The 15,478-nt window shown below is 44.0% G+C and overlaps 1 protein-coding gene across 2 annotated transcripts in view; it reads left to right on the forward strand.

Annotated features, from left to right (window-relative positions):
• Positions 1 to 8,841: 8,841 nt before the first annotated feature.
• The window catches only part of lsamp (limbic system associated membrane protein), a 170,396-nt gene continuing 163,759 nt past the window's right edge, over positions 8,842 to 15,478 (forward strand). Inside the window, exon 1 of one of the 2 annotated variants that reach the window (XM_084018834.1) lies at positions 8,842 to 9,070. In XM_084018834.1, the coding sequence (XP_083874960.1) occupies positions 8,916 to 9,070 (155 nt within the window). In that variant the 5' untranslated portion in view covers positions 8,842 to 8,915. The remainder of the gene's footprint in view (positions 9,071 to 15,478) is intronic. The other variant, XM_084018833.1, reaches the window with a different exon arrangement.

Here is a 15,478-nt window from a genome sequence, read left to right on the forward strand (position 1 = left end):
AAAGTTTGAGTCAAAGAGGAAAACCAAATAGAAAACATAAACACATTGCTGTTTGCAAGCTCGCCCACACGCATACAAACACAAACAGATTGCGTGTTACGTTTGTCTCAGAGAACATACAATCATAAGAGAAAACAACCATTTACATATGATGATTGCACAGGTACAAGTCGGCCTGTAGATCCGGGGGAACGCATTATCTTGCGCCTCGGTTCGGAGAATCCATCAACAGTGAGCCTCGTTTCAGTCCACATACAAACCAGCAAGTCTGCACAAAGAAAAAACCCATCAGAACTCCAGTTCAATTATACATCCGTTCACACACAAGACCACACCAGCTTTATGCAAAGGAGCTCTGCAAAGGTGGCTGTCGGAGTGCTTTTTTGGTGTGCTTAATGTGTCCCTTTGAAGTGTGTTTTGTCTTGTGAGAGTTGGTGCTGGCAGCCTCCGCAGGTAGGCGACGCGCCAGTATAAACAGGCTTCTTTGGGAACGCAGAACACATTACTCGATGGTAATCGAACCAAAAGCAGAGGGTTTTTCCTTATTTTTCCACTTCTAAACACATAGGTTGCCATTTGTCACTTTCATCTTTTGCCAACAAGTTATTATAAGTGCAGTATTCACTCGCCATCGTTCACTGAACAGCTGCTGGAAAGTTGGTGCTTTTAGCAACAACAAAAAATACATATAGTTTGCAGTTGATTTGAATACAAAGTGTCCACAATGATTTCCCTTTAAACTATTACTTTAGAATGTTGTTTACGTTTGTGCCAATTTTGCGTGATTTTAATTGTTTCTGCTGAAAGAGAGAAAAACGGAAGAAAAAGGTTAAGAGTGTGTGTGTGTGTGTGTGTGTGTGTGTGTGTGTGTGTGTGTGTGTGTGTGTGTGTGTGTGTGTGTGTGTGTGTGTGTGTGTGTGTATTTGTTTGTTGGTGGTGATATAGTATAGTGCTGAGTATGTGGGTATCCTTTTTCCTGCGAATCATGCATTTTTCTGCCAAGACTCAGATTTTGATAGGAATGCCAGGGCAAATGTTGCATGCACTGAAGAAAATGCATTCTCTTTTTATCTCTTGTCTCCGTGTTTAACATACACTCGCAAACATTCACACAAGTGTGTGTCTCTGTGTGTGTGAGTATGTTTTGCTAATGCAGCCTACTGTAGTTTGACACAGAATTTACCTTGAAAAATGTTTACAAATAAATAAAACAGTTGGATCTGAGGGGGGAATCTGGCTCATTGATCTTGTGTATCTCAGGACTAGATCTATTTGTTGCCATGCAGAGATTTTAATTATGTAGAGGTTGATATTCCAAGAAACAACTTGTGATTTTAGGTTAATTAAATATCTAACATTACAAAGTCAAATATTTGCAAGAAATAGAATAGATAGGCTTTTTTCTAAACTTTGTTTTGGTATGATTTACCTACAATGGCAAGTGTATAGTGACGTCATTGAGTCTCTGGGGGGACTGCAGCTCAGTCCACTAATGGAGATGGAATCTTAATTACAGTCAGCCAAAAGCACTATGTACACCCACAGTGTACTTTATTGATCGCCTCACATCTCATAACGTGTCGTGGTCAGGAGTGGAAGCATTCTTTATGAGCCAGTGGTCATCAATGGGAGAATGTACCAGAGTGAGACAGAGGTGGTACTGCTGTTGCCGTGGCTGGGCAGCTGGAAGATTGTGCTCCACTATTACTTTCGCTGATCCAAGGTCAGCTGTCTACCTGTGTGCGCTGGCACAGGAGTGAAACATTTGACTTTGAACATTGAGCACAATGCATTGTGTGACTGTTTGTGTGGTTTTGTTTGTACATGATAAGACTGCGTTACTTCTTTGAAATACTGCAATTTGCACTTGGTGTGATGTTAAGTATGAAATTACATATATATACCTATTATTTTATTTCATCCTAAGGGCCAAGACCCTGCTTCCTCCCAACTGCACAGATGTATTTGTTGTTTGTGTGTGCCTGTGCATGCATATATATTGTATGTACACGTGTCAAACAAGCAGTAGTGCCTGACACTGCGGGTTAATGTGTCATCGTGATGGGAGGGACTGATATAAAATATAATGTTCAAAACCAAGTCAACGGAGGCAGAGATATCCTGGTTTTTAGTTCTTACTATATCGACATGATTGTGTCTTTCCTTTAGACCCTCCCTGCCTTGTGAAAACCTATTTATTAATGTTTATGACACAGGCTTTTCTGTTTTAAATTGGTGGTCACCAAGCCCAGGCAGAGATAACCCTGGTGACATCAGCGTGACATCGTTGGGTTTATTTTTCTCAAACTCTCCTTCAAAGTTCCTCCAGAAACACAAAGGATGTTGTTGTTGAACTGTTCATGGGTTGACAAAAACACACTGTGAAAAGTACAAATCGATGGAGTGCCTCTTGAAATGCGCTGCAATCCACCAAAAGAGCCTTGAAAAGAACACACCGCATTATGGTCGCGGTGAAGCATTCAAATGGGAGTACATGACCCAAGGTAGATGTCTGGGTGACAAGAGACACAGCAAATTATTAAATCCAGGGAGCGATGGTCACTCCAGGTAATAGCGATGGTATCCAGGTCACGGTTTGCCGTTATAAAATAATGTGAGGCCGATGTTGTCCCCCCCTTGTAATCTATGGTCCATATCTGCTTTATTGAGGAAGACACACAAAGGTGAAGGCTGGGCTGTACAGTTTCACCTCACGGACATTCCTCTAGTGCATCACGTTGTGGTTCCTTGATCCCAGAGCGCCGACAAATACCAGCAAAGTACTCAGATGAACGGCTATAAATTGTCCATCGAGCCAACCAATTGCTCTGCTCTATTGTTTACACTGTATTCACATCAAAGAGCAAGCATTTTAACACAACGTAATGTCGGAACGTATCTTACGAGATCATTAGTTATACGCATTAGATACAATTACCACAGAGGAAAAAAAGCATTTCAGTACAAGCCCCGTGAGTCAACGGAGTGGGCGCTGTGCCGTTTTTGTGCCACGGATTCTCGTGCCTTTATTTAACATTCGCAAATGTCGGATTAACATGCATCATAGGAACAGAACAGGTGGATTCACTTTTATATATATATATATATATATATATATATATATATATATATATATATATATATATATGTACACCTTGATTTCTCTCTACTGCCCTGAGCTCTTCCTCTTTGATCGGCGGGGCTGTGCAGAGTCGCTCTCCCGGAGTCATTATGACTAATGAGATGGAGAAAAAGTCAGGGCACCTCCTAATATAAATTAATAAAATCACTTTACAGCGGCTGCCCTTTGACACCGACATTTGGTCAAAAACAGAGCCACCCATCGCTAACAAATACCAGGAACGATTTAAATCCAACTGGCGTCAGTATAATTCACGATGCAGTGTGATCGTCGTGTCGCAAGGCAGCAGAGACGTGATTTCCAGGTATGATGCATTAGGTGTATTTCGCTAAAATTGCTTCCCCCGGGGGCATGGGCGTAGCGGACGTGGGGTACATGTCCCCTGCACTTCCCCTATATGTGCCCTCTGCCCCCAGCACTTTATACAGCCATTAGAACCATTCAATCCATCTTCAACACGTGGAACCATGTTTTTTCCGAGCCACCTTTGAACGCACCATGAGCAGGCGGAGCAAGGCGGCAAACACCGCTGTCATGTTGTGATGTCAATCACACAAACGTTGATTCAGATCTTGTTCACCATGTTCAGCAAACCAGCAGCCAAGAGGCAAAAAACTTTACTGTGTTTTTTCCAAACAAACCATGTAAGTTGAGTATTGCTGTTGCATGTAGATAATGTTTAGCCTAATGATGACTAATTAATACATGTCAATATATCAAGTTCAGCTAGTTAGCAATTGTTAACTGTTAGCAATGTTGAATCGCTTGCTAGGTGCGGTGGTAGTAACTAGTTACATTTACTGCTTTACATTTACTTGAGTAACTTTTTGGATGAATTGTACTCTTAAGAGTTGTTTTACTGAAAAATACTTTTTACTTTTACTTGAGCAATATTATTCTAAACTTTAGAACAATACTCTTACTTGACTACAATTTTTGGCTACTCTACCACCTAGAAATAAACCCACTCCTCCTTAATTTATGCACATAACTTGTGCTCACTATTGTTTTGCACATATTTTTGTAATATTATATTGTAATATAATAGAAAGAGCAGGTCAGGGAGGAGAAAGTGGACCAGAAGCCGGCAGCAGCAGGAATTAACAGGGAGGGTCTATAGAAAATATTGATAGCATAAAAGGGACTTTGAGGTTAGATTCTACAACAATTTCACTACTACTAGTGTATTCCTAATTCTATTTCAAAATGTTGCTTTCTACATATTTTTTAATCTTCATTGCCACAAAAGAAAGAGCAGGGTGAGAGAGGAGACAGTGGATTCAGGGTCACAGGTGAGAAGAGAATATAACTAGCTGAGAAAAAATATCAATAGCATAAAAGTGACTTTGCGATTCATTTCCACAGCTATGTCACCACCACTATTCTTAATTCCATTTATAAATTTTAGACTCAACCAGAGTTTGGCAGCTTTAGATTTTAGATTTTTACTTTAGATTTTGATAGTTATACTTCTAAAGAACTAAAGTCAGTCCCCTGGTGCTTCTGTGCTGTTTGTGGTTATGTGGTACTTTAGCCACAAAGGAGAGGTGCAATTGAATGCGAGAGGATGATAAATCACTCAATAGACCTCTGAACAATTTGCCCCCCTCACTTCTGAAATGATGGCTACGCCCCGGGCCGGGGGTTCTTCCTTGTTATCGCCTTCCTCAGTTGATCTAGACTGGCTTGAATAATAAATTGTGTACTGCTTTCCCCTCAAATAGTTAATTGTCCTCACACCGTCATTCCACCCTTTATCTGTAATGGGCGGCCCTGTTCGCCGTAGCTGATACCAAGTGTATTTCTCCCCACTGCATCGTGCATTAGCATTATAAAATGTCCTCGTTGGTCCCTTGGTACAGTGCAAGACTTGGTATGTATATTTTACTGGAGGCTAACTCCCTAATTAAGCATTGCAACCCCTAAAAGATATAAAACATTGTTACATCCTTCTTACCTCTAACCCTTATTATCGTGTAATACAATTGCTTACACCCCTAGAGTGGACCATTCTACGTCTCCCTCCCACCATTGCAATGGCTCACATCCAATGGAGACGCTGTAGGTTAATGTAAATAGCTACCTAGCTGGGTAGTTTATTACACTTTATATTCTTACGTTAGTGTTAGCATCTCACTGAGGTGCTGTTGGTTCTGCTCGTTGAGACTGATCCTTGACGGCAGGTGATTGGTTCATGTGTGCAGCTGTAATGATAATTGCTCCAGGGAGTGCGTTTGTGGCACCGAGCTGTTCAGCTGGTGAGGTTCTATAAGTGAAGGGTGTTCCGCTATACATGGTAAGTAAATTGCTGCAGTTCTGTCCCTGTCAGGCTGAAGAGCGGATTCAGCGGTCCTTTGGGGGGAAGGGGGGGAGCTGTTGATGAACCTGGCTCTAGGGAGTTTTCTGGTCCGGTCTTTTCTTGCTAAAAGCATGTTTGCAAACTGTTTAGCTCCATTTGGGGGGCTAAGGCAAGTTGTGGAAGGGTGTGGCGAACTGTCATTTGTGTCATTTGGAGGTGACATGCAAGTTAACCTAACCCTATCCCCTTCATGTTGGTCAACTTGAGAAAGAAACGTCTATTTCTTACTTTTCACCTGTCTAGTCTCCCATTTATTTGCAGCCTTTGAGCCGGGCTGTAACAATTGCTAAGGTGTGTTCACACCAAACAGGAATGTGGATACACACAAATGTGGCACACACGAGGTGAATGATGCCTACGACGCAAATGATTTATTCGCTTAAGTTGATATTTCAACTCCAATGTGTGTGACGCTGCGATGCGAAAGCCTATCAGTGTTGAGATTCTCTGTCATCACACTGAATACAGCGCGGTGAAATTCACCGAGCATCTCTGGGTGATGTCAGGAATTCAGACAGGACATGGTTTGATTCCCCGGGCTCTAGGACTAAAACGCAGCAATAGTGGTTTTTTCACTCATGATTGATGAAACCGTGTCGTGTCTAACTGGAGGTAACTTGTATAGAGCTATTTGATCCTGCGGTCAAACTTGTGCAGGTAACGCTGGGTGAAAAATTTGCTCCACGTTTGTTGTGAGCGCACCATTAGACATCAGTTCACTCAAGTCCCATGATTTCTACTTCTAGATTTGCACCCAGCATACATACTCTTTTTTAAGTCCGACCATGATGTTTTTAAACTAAGGTGGTTTTGTTGCCTGAAGCTGTGCAGATGTTTTTTGTTGTTGCTGGAATTCACAACATTAACCACGTGTTTACTGCGACCGTATGCTGAGCTACCCAGCGCGTTGTAAAGTGATGCCAAGGGGTCTGACAAAGTGATGAGTGAGCGACGAGAACATGTTGAGAGTTCGGCATCGGCACGACACACACCTGTCGTCTTTCAAACAAACATCACTGCTGCTCTCGCCGTGTGTCACCTTCCATTTATATATTTAGAAATGTTTGATGCTCACAGTTAACCTTTTAGCTATTGCTATTGCTGTATTTACTCACAGTGTATTATGTATTTATGTAGCGTACACTAGATAATGTCTGACCGGTTCCGCTGTGTAAACCGCAGCAGCGACCAGCCCGAGAGCACCCCACCAGCATGATAACAACCCGCCTGTCTTCTCGGGGCTCTGTGTGTGTGTGTGTGTGTGTGTGTGTGTGTGTGTGTGTGTGTGTGTGTGTGTGTGTGTGTGTGTGTGTGTGTGTGTGCGCGCGCTCTCCAGTGTGGGGTAGAGCCAGAGATCACTGGCCTTTTGTGGTTAAAGCTGCTGTCTCACTGCACCCTCCCTCCCTATATATATATATATATATATATATATATATATATATATATATACTAATTGCACACACACACACTCACGTTTTCATATCACTTAGAACTGTTATCTAAAAATATTGCTGAAAGCCACATGGGAGCCATTCCTGTATGAATCTGTAAGTGGAGGAGGCCCTGTTCTCTCCTCTTTAGAGCCCGGTAGACCTTTTTAAGTGGTCTTAATGCATATGCTCTTTCATATGTGCAATCTTGAAGATAGCAAAAAAACCTCCATGCGCTTTGAGGAAATGGTAACAGGTGCCAATTATTAGGGGGCCAAGTAGGGAAAAACTCTGCAAGCATCTCTCGCTGAAATACATGTCAGTGCTCCTCAACTAATGTACTCACATCAGCAACTCCAAACACTCTCACACGTCAGCCACCTCACCGTCATGCCTTTTGGACGGTGCCTCATGTAAAGCCTACATGTAAGGGTAGGCTACAGCTGCTGATGCATCTGATTCAAAATCATTAACCAAACACGTCCGGAGACAAAAAAAAAAAAAAAAAAAAAAAAAATGTGGTGTGCGACTACTGACAATGATTCTCATTAGTATTTATGTATTTCCCGAATCAAATAAAATGCTAAGTGCACTGCCTTCACTGTGCAGCTCATTAAGCACATCATCCAATGAGCATTAGATCATGGCCTATTAAGCCGGTCCTTGATTGGCAAGTGGTGAAATTAGCGCCTCATTCCGTATTCACATTCGTGAAAAGGGTGCGCACCTTCCCAACTTGTGTCCTTGTTGAGGTTGAACGTGGATGTGATTGCCCAACCGAGCTTCAGCCTCATGATGGTCGCCGCAGTCTAGACAAGAGGTGATTATGCCTGGTTAAGCTATTCGCAGCTAAGCTTCTCCCCCGTTCACGGTCAGCAGAGTGTGTTAGAATCCGTGTTTGCCTCTCCTTTTCCCCAGCGCCCATCCCCCCCCCTCTCCATTTCCACTTCATTCATTTTAGCAGTTGAGGTGATGATGATGTAAGACGGTCTAGAATAAGCAGATCGAATGTGTGATCTATGTGGCCCCAATGAGTGTAGCTCAGAGTCCCCCGATGGTGGTTACTATGTGAAAATCATTCAATTTACAAAGAGAAAGAAAAAGCTGTTTTTGAAGTGCTTGCTACCTAAAAGCACATTTAACTTGTGTAATTTATCCCACTAAATCACAATTAACTACAGAGAGTCGTATCCGCTGGAGGGTTCATGGTCCGGTGCAAATCCGCTGGTTGTGAGAAGGCATCGGGAGCCCCTGCTCTGCAAACCTTTAGAGCATAGTTTGTTTGAAGACTAATGATAGTGTGAGGCATGACTTCCCCTTCAGGGAGATAAGAGCATAGCCGCGTATAGATCGTCACCTGAGTAACCTGGTCAGGATCGTTGGTTCCTCCTGTTATTATTTCCCTGGGCTACTTCTGTTGTCTCCTTTTTGGGACTTGTTTCAAGAGCACAATATTACTGCTCTTCAGAATCCCTTCTTTTACAATGCCTCACCGATTCTTCACTCTGTTGTGTCTTACTGAAAGGGACCTCAGGTGGTGCTGTTGTCCTGACAACCAATAAGGGGAGAATCACAGTCAGACGGCTGGATAATTTGAGGGAGGGAGAGAGAGAGAGAGAGAGGGGAGGGGGTGGGGTGCTGGTGGTGTTGGCGGGGTGTGATTTTCTCAGACTCTGAACAGAACCCTGCCTCTCTACATCGCAGTTCGCTGGCAGCGCCGTCCCTTTACGCAGAGATCATTACGCACCAGTGGACTACAGAGCACCCGCGCAACACCGCGCGTTTTCGCCCCCCACCCCCCCAAAACAAAGTATTTTAAGGGATCCCGTTCACCTACCTATCCCTTCCGCGCTGCTTTGGACCTAAGGACATCCCCGCGATCTTGCGAGAAGTCTGGACAACTATTGCTTTCCCCCTTCCCCTCCTTTTTTTTTCTCCACCCGTGGATCTATAGCTCTGGAAAAGCGCGCGTCTGTGCACCAAAATGCAAGTCGGACGCAAATCGTGTTGGAGGCAGTTGCAGGCTTCTTTTTTCAGACTGCTATGTCTTATCCCCACAGGATTCCCTGTCCGGAGTGTGGATATGCAGCGGGCCACCGACAACATCACCATCCGCCAGGGCGACACGGCGATCATAAGGTAAGAGTGCGACGCACCAACTTTCCTCATCCTCTCCTCTCCCGACTCCCCTCCGGATGCACAGCAGCATCCTCCCCGCGGTTACGCGGCTGCATCGCAGTGCGTTTGGCGGGCTGCGTTTATTTGTTGAGTTATGCATTTTTGTTGTTGTTTTGCGGCCAATTTCATTTTCTACAAGATTAAAAGTGAGCAAGGATGAGTCTTGCTTTGCTCAAGGTTGTCAACTTTTTCATCTCAGTGAGTTGTGATAAGAATGTAATATTTATATAACATGCATTAACATCCCGTGTCGTCGCCACGGGGCTTTCGGTGCTCGGTAATTTCGTGCCGGGTGGGATTTACACGAGCTTAGACGCCTTCTCTGACACGACGCGCGGCGCGGTCACTCAGACTCCCCGGTCTCCCCACTTCATCCACGATCAGCCCGATAAAAGCCAAGTGCGTCACGTCGTCCGGGGGGGCTTTTTTTTTGTTATCGCGAGTGGGGAAATTAAGGGGAAAGACGGCGATTGTAACGCTTCTCGACACAGATGAGACGCTCGGCGTCCAAGTCCAGCTAGGTGGAGTTTATTTTATTGTATTTTTTTGTTTCCTCTGTCATAACCTCGCATCCCACTTAATCACTTCATAGACAATGCAAGCTGTCAGCTCCCCGGCTCTGTCATGCTGCTGGGCAGTTGTCGACGACCACGTGATCCGAGCCATGTGTTCGTGGCAGGCTTTTAATGCAAGGGGATTTAGATTTGGTTGGTTTTTGTAAACAAGGCGCTTTGCCTCCCTCCCCTGTCTTCTCCCTCTCCCCCCTCTTTCACATTATTGGGATTCACTGTCGCGCAGTCCAGTGGTATAATAGGCTGCACACCAAACACTCAATCACATTGATTCCCCTCTCTCTCTCTCTCTCCCCCCCCCCCCCCCTCACTCCTTCTCCATGTCTTCTCCCCCACATCCACGTTTTATTTACAGTAGCCAGCCACCCAGAGCTCCCTAATGAGTGTGAGGATACAGAATGCAATTTATGGGATACCTTTAACACAGGCTGCAGCCTGCAGACAAAAAATGCATGTTCCCTCACCATTTGCTTATGCAGCTGCACACCCCCAACCGCACGCACACACACACACACACACACACACACATGCGGGAGGAATAAATCCCTGTAATGGATTCCTTCTTGCAACCAGGTGTCATCCATTCAGGTACCTGCAGATCAAATTAGTCAATTGACTCAGTCACTGTTGAACTCACAAGGGGTCACAGCTATTTGTTTCACTCCTCCAGAATCCAATTGAGTGCGTCTTTGCTATATTCAGCTGTTTAGTCACCCAGTCGCTCTCCTTTTAGAGGCGATGGCAGGCTTTGCACTTAGCCAGAGCCAAATTAGATTCCCCTTTCCAAGAAGTCGCTAGCATCCTCAGCCGGCTATTTGACCATTATCTCTGATAAACGATGCGAGGATAATTATCTGCAGTAATCACTCTGGGGGGAGCATCATAATTAATGCAATGTTTATAATGTATCTCTTTGGCATTATTGATCAGTTTTATTTATTGTCAGTCGAGCAACGATAAACTGCAACCCGGACCCCCGTGGCTTCATTGAAAAGAACAACCATTTTTCACACCCAGTTTCCACCTGACTAATTAGATATGGGAGGTGGAGGGAAGAGGAGAAACAAACAACCGAGAATGAAAAAAAAAAAAACATTAGGCCTAAATCGCAAGAACTTTGAGCAGAGTTGGGAGGCCGTCGGCTAGTAATTTGTCGAGCTACACAGTGTTTCTGATTCCATAAGCTGAGTTTTGTGAAGGCTGAGGGGTTATTGGTGACCCGGGGGGCGTAATAAGGCCCGTGCTCCTTTAGTGGAGCCCGCGGCCGCGGTTTTGACATTCATTGCACGACGGGAGAGATGCATGAGTAGAGAAACGGCATGGGGGGCCAAACAGCCACTGTGACAGAACACACAGCGGCAGGCCTCGCTGCTGAAATGAGAAACTCAATTTATTTTTTTTTACCAGAGCTCTAGGACTGTATAGTGATGAATACATAAACAAACTAAGTCTGTTCTCTGTATGCTTAACACTTCCAGATTTTCAGTGTGGCTCGCTGTGAAATCTGAAAAGGTGCATACATATACTGTCGAATATATCATACTTTTCACTTAAACAAAAAACACATTTAAAAGCAATGAGGTCACAGTGTAAATACTCCGTAGATCAAGCTCAATTAGCATATTTGATCACCCCAGCCCGCTTCTTTCGTTCTGACATAATGCTTTGTTCGCACGATCTCATTTCCCCTCATCAAAAGTGAACACAAACTAAATCCTGTGAAAGATCGCTGACAAATCTCAGGGAGCAGCCGAGAATTCGAATAGTCTAACAAGACATGCTGTGGTTGCATGTTCTCTTTCCAGTTCGTGTAGGATATAAAGATTTAGCCACTCTAAACCTTTGAACTCGTTCGCCTAAGACTGTCATCAAGGGGTTAATCTGAAAGAGATTATTCTTCCGAAGACGGTCACTATGTTGGACTGGCTCAGACAAACGTAGTCGCAGCAGCATGTGCAACACAGCGTGAACCAGGGGTCATCAGATGTGCTCCAACAACACCCTGCAAGTACATCGGTGGTAAGGTTTTGTAATATAGTTCCCGCCGTACTGGTCTTGTGTAACAGGCTTTTCTCAGAAGTAACCAGCGTGCTGCATCAAGTTCTCCATTTTAATGATCCAGTGGCTGCGTTGAGTTCAAAAGATTACTGACTATCAGGGCTTTACATTTGGCCCTCAAGCTGTCTTCTCGCTCTGAAGGGAGGATTTTTTATTTGAATTTTGAATTTTTATCTCAAAGTGTCGTTTGCCCCTGGAAAGCGTGAACATAAGCCCTGGCATATTAAATCTAGATCTGTATCCGAGCCATCGTGTTTCAGACCTATGAGATTTAGGTCACTGAAAAACACCCCATATTTCCGAACCCCCTTTCATGTTTTTTTATCCTTTTTTTTCTTCTTTTTTTTACAAGGATGACGCCAACAAGTGAAATCAAATTCTCCTTCACAATATGAATCTGAGGAGAAAAACAAGAAAAGTTCCCCCACATTTCTTCAAGCCATTTCTGAGTCACAATAGTTTACTTTTTAATTGCTTTTTTTGTATTTGTGTGTGTGTGTGTGTCCCTCACAATGCCATTGCCTTTAGGGGTAAGGTTGCAATGTCAGGCGAATAACGGATAATTGACAATTGCTTATTAAAGCATTAATGACAGTCTCTGTGATTGCTCTCCTCTGGGTCAATTATCTGCACTTTGACAATACACTTCGCCTGGCTTGTTACTTTCAGGGAAGATGATGCTGCACTTGTGCCGAGCCCCAGAGGATCTTCATCAAAATGTACCCCAGAACTCTGCCTTTAATTAGAGTCGGAGTCAGCCAGATATTATGTGAAGTCTGCTAGAGGCTCCGACGCCACATAAGACACGATGTTGGTCTAATTCAAGTTCCGACACGATCCGACGTGCGAGAATACAGCTATTTTTGATTTGCATTATTAAAACCTCAACTATTGAACTCCGATGGCTGATGCATCTTTTGAGTGCTGCGGTGTGCGTCAGCCATACTCCAAACGGCTGCACTTGGAAACGGGATATCGGAAATTAGCAGACAGTTCCAGCGCACCCCGCTGTGAAAGAGGCTGATCATTTACTTCCACGGTGCACCACGTACCAATCCTACAGCACACTTATTGAAATCATGCAGTAACTGCCTGGAGCTAGTAGAACAACAACATTCAGCAGGGGGGCAAGGGAGAACCTCGCCCTTCATAGTGAGAGTAAGGGCTGGATAATATATCAATATTTTATCGATATAAAGTGGTATGTGACGAGCTGTCGCCTCTAGACAGTAACCCTTGATTTGCTCTGGCGAGATGGTTGAGGTTAGGCATTGACCTTAAATAGTTAAGAGTGTTTGCAGGGTTAACATCTACAAGACCCAGGTCAAAATCAAGGTGGCGGATGGGCATGTTGACTTACTGCTCTGAACAACACAGAAATAGAATAGGAGTAGAACAGTGTTTGCAGCAAGCTGACTTTCGTAAACTAAACTTACTTTTGGCAAGTCATGGACTCACCTGGGGGAGAGGTTTTGCAGTAGCGGTTAAAAATGCAAGAAACTTTTTTTATTTTATTTTTTAAACATGGGCTGTCAATGGGATGATGAAGAGGCAGAAACAACTTTTTATTATTATTTTATTTTTACAAAGACAGTTTGATTAAGGTGACAGCTGGAGCTACCACCTGGTACAATAACAGATTATTCTGATCCTTTGTATACCTGGGTGCGTGAGGCTGCAACCTGCACTGCGTTGATAAAGTATTGTGGATAAAACTTTCATTAAAAATTGGAGACACACACTCTACATGGGCTCACCATCCAGTGTGTTTACTGCTTGCCACCATTCCACCAAACTGATCTGCAATCACCGATCCTTGCTGTCACATTAAGTTATGATGGAAACGCAGTGCATATATTCATTTTCACACTCCATACAAAGATTAGGTAAGGTGATATTGTGGGCAATAGAGACCAGGCTGTATTCCAAGTGGAGGGAGGGAAACAGAGGACAAAACAGATCAATTTCTGAATTTCCGGGCAGAGGGCAACAGTGCAACATAATTTGAGATGTCCAGACCCCAGGGGGGCTCTATATTTCTCTCTACAGCTCCTCACATTGGAGTGCTGCCTTTTTCTTCTTTTTTTTTCACAGTTTAGATCCTCCCTAGGCATTTCTCACTCCCTCTGTCTCTTCATCGCTCCCCCCCCCCCCCTTCTTTTTCTCTTTCTCTCTGCCAGCATTGAATTGTCCAGCTGTGCTGTCTTAACCTGATTCACAGACCAAACTGAACGGGTCAGACGAGGGGAAAACGTGGGGGAGAAGGGGGGAGTTTATGAGGATGATAAAAATTGGGAAAAAAACGAAGAATGATGGCTGAAGAGCCCTTACTAAAAGAGAGAGAGAGACAATCAGAGGGGAAGAGAGAAGAGGATGATGGGTAGAATTAGAGTGGGATGGAGGGAGGAGGGCAGGGACACAGTATTAGTACAATCAGCACAATAATCCCTTCTGTTCCAGCCTGGGCCGGCGTAGGATTTTCAAATCAATTTCATTTTCACTCATGATGCTACAGTGGGAGAGCTGAGTGGCTGCCAGTTGGGTCATTATCGTCTTGTCCCCATTTTGGCATGGGCCCGGAGCAGAGGTGAGGGGGGTTTGGTTGATATTTTGCCAATTCTACAAAGTTTTGTGAAGGCTTTTGGAGTGGCTCTGAGTAATCACAAGTTCCAGAGGCTTTCATCTTGGTCAGTAGGATCTGAATAATGGCCCCGGCAGAGACTGTGAAGTCCTTTGACGTCGCAGATGAACAGAGTTCTGACGCTTCTTGTCTGAAGCACGCAGTCCATTACAGATCGGTTGTGCTCTCTGGGCCTCTTTTCAAAGGCGTCCCCTGCCAGATGTGCTTCGGCCCGTAGTTTGATGTTTGCTGGTTTGTCATCACAAAACCTACCGGGACACTTTGGAGCTCTTCATTATGCATTTTCAACGTGCTGTTCTGAATTACTCACCCAAGAAAACCAGACCTGATTTTTTATACAATGCCGTGCTTCTCCCAGAGAAGCAATTCCACTCCATTTCCCCCTTTACCTAGGCTTTTGTTGGGCTGGCCAGACTGTCTTTAAGTGCATATTTAAGATACTCAGCAGTTTCTTGCATACCTATAGGCAATGGCAGTAGACGTGGAGCGGAAGAGTATTCTTATTGCTCTCAGAAAAACCTCAGAGTATTTCAAGGAGCTGCAGTAGCAACGCATTCTCATTCCCAAATACCGATGCTTGCTCAGTGGCCCTCTAGTGGCAGTTTTGGACAGCTTGTCAGTTTCCATTTATTACATGAATAGTTTTTTTTTTTTTTCCAAAATAAACAACAACAATACCACTTAGAAAGGTTCAGGGGAAAAAGTGAGGTTGACCGAAAAAACTCAGGTGTGTGACGAGTCACGACTAACGTGACTTGTTGGACTGTTTCAACTAACATACTTTGCTGCTGTCTGGTATATAGCAACACTTTGTGTACATGGTCCCCACTTTACTGTGTGATTGCATCTTCAGCTCAGCTAGGATTTGTCATTGTAATGGAGCTGCCATCTTTCAGAGTTTTAGCATGATAACTTGCGTGCCATCATGATTAATGACAAAATCACTAAAGCTCGTTTACAAAGGGCTTCACTAGCTGTACTGTTAACCAACCAGTTTGCAGCATTTAGCTGTTACGTAAAAATCTAAAAGAAAAATTGCCACAAGCACCACTGTTGAGCTCAGCTCAGCTGGAATGATGGAAGCAGGTTAAATCAGCG

The sequence above is a fragment of the Eutrigla gurnardus genome (genome assembly GCF_963514095.1).
Source record: "Eutrigla gurnardus genome assembly, chromosome: 10".
Classification (NCBI taxonomy): domain Eukaryota; kingdom Metazoa; phylum Chordata; class Actinopteri; order Perciformes; family Triglidae; genus Eutrigla; species Eutrigla gurnardus.